Source organism: Lagopus leucura, unplaced genomic scaffold, assembly GCF_019238085.1.
Source record: "Lagopus leucura isolate 7727_CA_CO unplaced genomic scaffold, USGS_WTPT01 Super-Scaffold_100029, whole genome shotgun sequence".
NCBI classification, from domain to species: domain Eukaryota; kingdom Metazoa; phylum Chordata; class Aves; order Galliformes; family Phasianidae; genus Lagopus; species Lagopus leucura.
The window spans coordinates 551,933-553,911 of record NW_024962280.1 but is presented as its reverse complement, the minus strand read 5'-3'; the positions used below and the strand labels follow the sequence as shown (position 1 = coordinate 553,911).

Here is a 1,979-nt window from a genome sequence, read left to right as displayed (position 1 = left end):
ATAACGCCCTGCCAATCTCCTGCGGACCCCCCGGGATACAGCAGGTCAACAAAATAGGGAATCCTTTCACAGGCGGTCGCGCCGCCCCGCGCTCCGTCCGGTCCCGGTCCGGGTGGACGCGCCGCTCCCCGCGCCGCGCTCCACCTTGCATAGCGTGTCGGGGCGCCCGGCCGGCCCCGTTACGGCCGCGGCCCGGAGCGGAGCAGCGCGGCGGGGCGGGCGGGAGGCGGCGCCCCGTGCCCGGCCCGGGCGGTGCGGGGCCGCGTCCGTCCCCGCGGGCGCTCAGAGGATGGCGCAGGCGGCGCAGCAGGGTTCGTCCCCGCCGGGCTGCGCGGCGTAGTTCATCTGGCGGACGATCTCGGCGAACAGCTCGTCCACCGAGGCTTTGTGCTTGGCCGAGGTCTCCATGAAGGGGCAGCTCCACTCCTCGGCCAGCGCCTTGCCCTCCCCGAAGGACACCTCCCGCTCGCCCTCCAGGTCCACCTTGTTGCCCACCAGGATCATGGGCACCCGCTCGTACCGCTTGACGCGGATGATCTGGTCCCGCATGGGCTTTATGTCCTGGAAGCTCTGCTGGTTCACCAGGCTGTACACCAGGATGAAGCCCTGCCCGTTCTTGATGTAGAGGTCCCGCATGGAGGCGAACTGCTCGGTGCCCGCCGTGTCCAGGATCTCCAGCACGGACGGCGAGGAGTCCACCTCGATCTCCTTGCGGTAGAAGTCCTCGATGGTGGGGTCGTACTTCTCGATGAACGAGCCGGTGACGAACTGCACGGTGAGGGCGGACTTGCCCACGCCGCCCGAGCCCAGCACCACCACCTTGTACTCCCGCATGGCTCCGGAGCGCCTCCCGCGCGGCGCCGCCGCTCTCCGCCCGCCCTCGCGGAGGGAAGGAGGGCCGCTCCCGCCGGCCGCTCTCCGGCGCCGGGGCGGAGAAGGGGCGGCCGCGCCTCGCGGAGCCGCGCCGGGCGAGCCCCGCCGGGCAGCGCCGCGCCCCGGGGAGGGGCGGGCAGCGGGGCCTGCGCGGAGAGGAGGGGAAGGGGCGGGGAGCGCCCCGCGGAGCGGCCCTCCGCCCGCGGCCGTCCGTCATTGGCGGCTTCGGAGCACGGCTCCGCCCCGCCGCCGCTCCGCTCGGAGTGCGGGAATGGCGGCTCCTGCCCGCCCGCCCCTTGTGGGAGGTGCTGCCCGGCTACCGCCCCGCCAGCCCGCCGCCGCTATCGGCCCTGCGCGGGGCCGCGTGCTCCCGTTGCTCGTGCTAGGGGGCGGCTCCTCGGGCACCGGCGCTCCTCAGGGCGGCTTGCGGTGTCCCGAGCCCCGTTAGATCCTCCCAGCCCCGGAGCGGCGCTGGCTGTGGGCGGTCGCTCCCCGGTGCCGGAGCGTCGTGCCGCACTGTGCGCGTCCTGAGGGCTGAACGCCGCTCACGGCGAGCCCTGTGCGCCCCCCCTGTGCGCCCCCCCTGTGCGCCCGCCGCGCTGCCCTGCAGCCCCGCACGCCCCGGCCGGGCGCGTTGAGTGGCGGGCGCTGCCTGCTCGCCTCTGTTCGTACGGGGCTTCCTTGCACTTTCTGTCCAGAGGAAGTTCCTTTCAAGGAAATCCCGCCGGTTATTTTGGCACGGCAAGCTTTTGCATTTACATCCCACCCGGTTCCTTACGGTTCTCAGCCTTTATTCAAGTGTTTGCAACGTGTGGCTCTTTCTGATTGCAGCCTGATAGCTGATGCCACTGGAGCACGCCAGTGGGTGATAGAGGCCATGGGAGGCAAAGTACCCCAAATAAATCATCAGCTGCACGCTGTTGTCACTGAACAGTGCTGCGTCCATCTGTGGGTCAGTGCCACACCTCTAGCCAGGAGCTCACACCAAACCCCTCTGCTGTTGTTCATGTGCATGTTTGCCAACCATGAGCACAGAGCTGCATTCCCCCAGCCCTGCTGTGCCATCGGTGGCTGCTCAAACCACTCCTGCTGCCAGCACCGCCCAG

General features: G+C 70.3%; 1 protein-coding gene across 1 annotated transcript; it reads right to left on the bottom strand.

Moving 5' to 3' along the window:
• Positions 1-275: 275 nt before the first annotated feature.
• RAP2B (RAP2B, member of RAS oncogene family) lies at positions 276-870 on the bottom strand. The gene has a single exon (XM_042881213.1). It carries the CDS (start codon positions 832-834, stop codon positions 283-285), a length of 552 nt encoding a protein of 183 aa, XP_042737147.1. The 5' UTR covers positions 835-870; the 3' UTR covers positions 276-282.
• Between the last annotated feature and the right edge of the window lie 1,109 nt (positions 871-1,979).

Coding starts and splice junctions, on each gene's coding strand:
- RAP2B (XM_042881213.1), bottom strand. CDS start 834: ATGCGGGAGTACAAGGTGGTGGTGCTGGGCTCGGGCGGCGTGGGCAAG.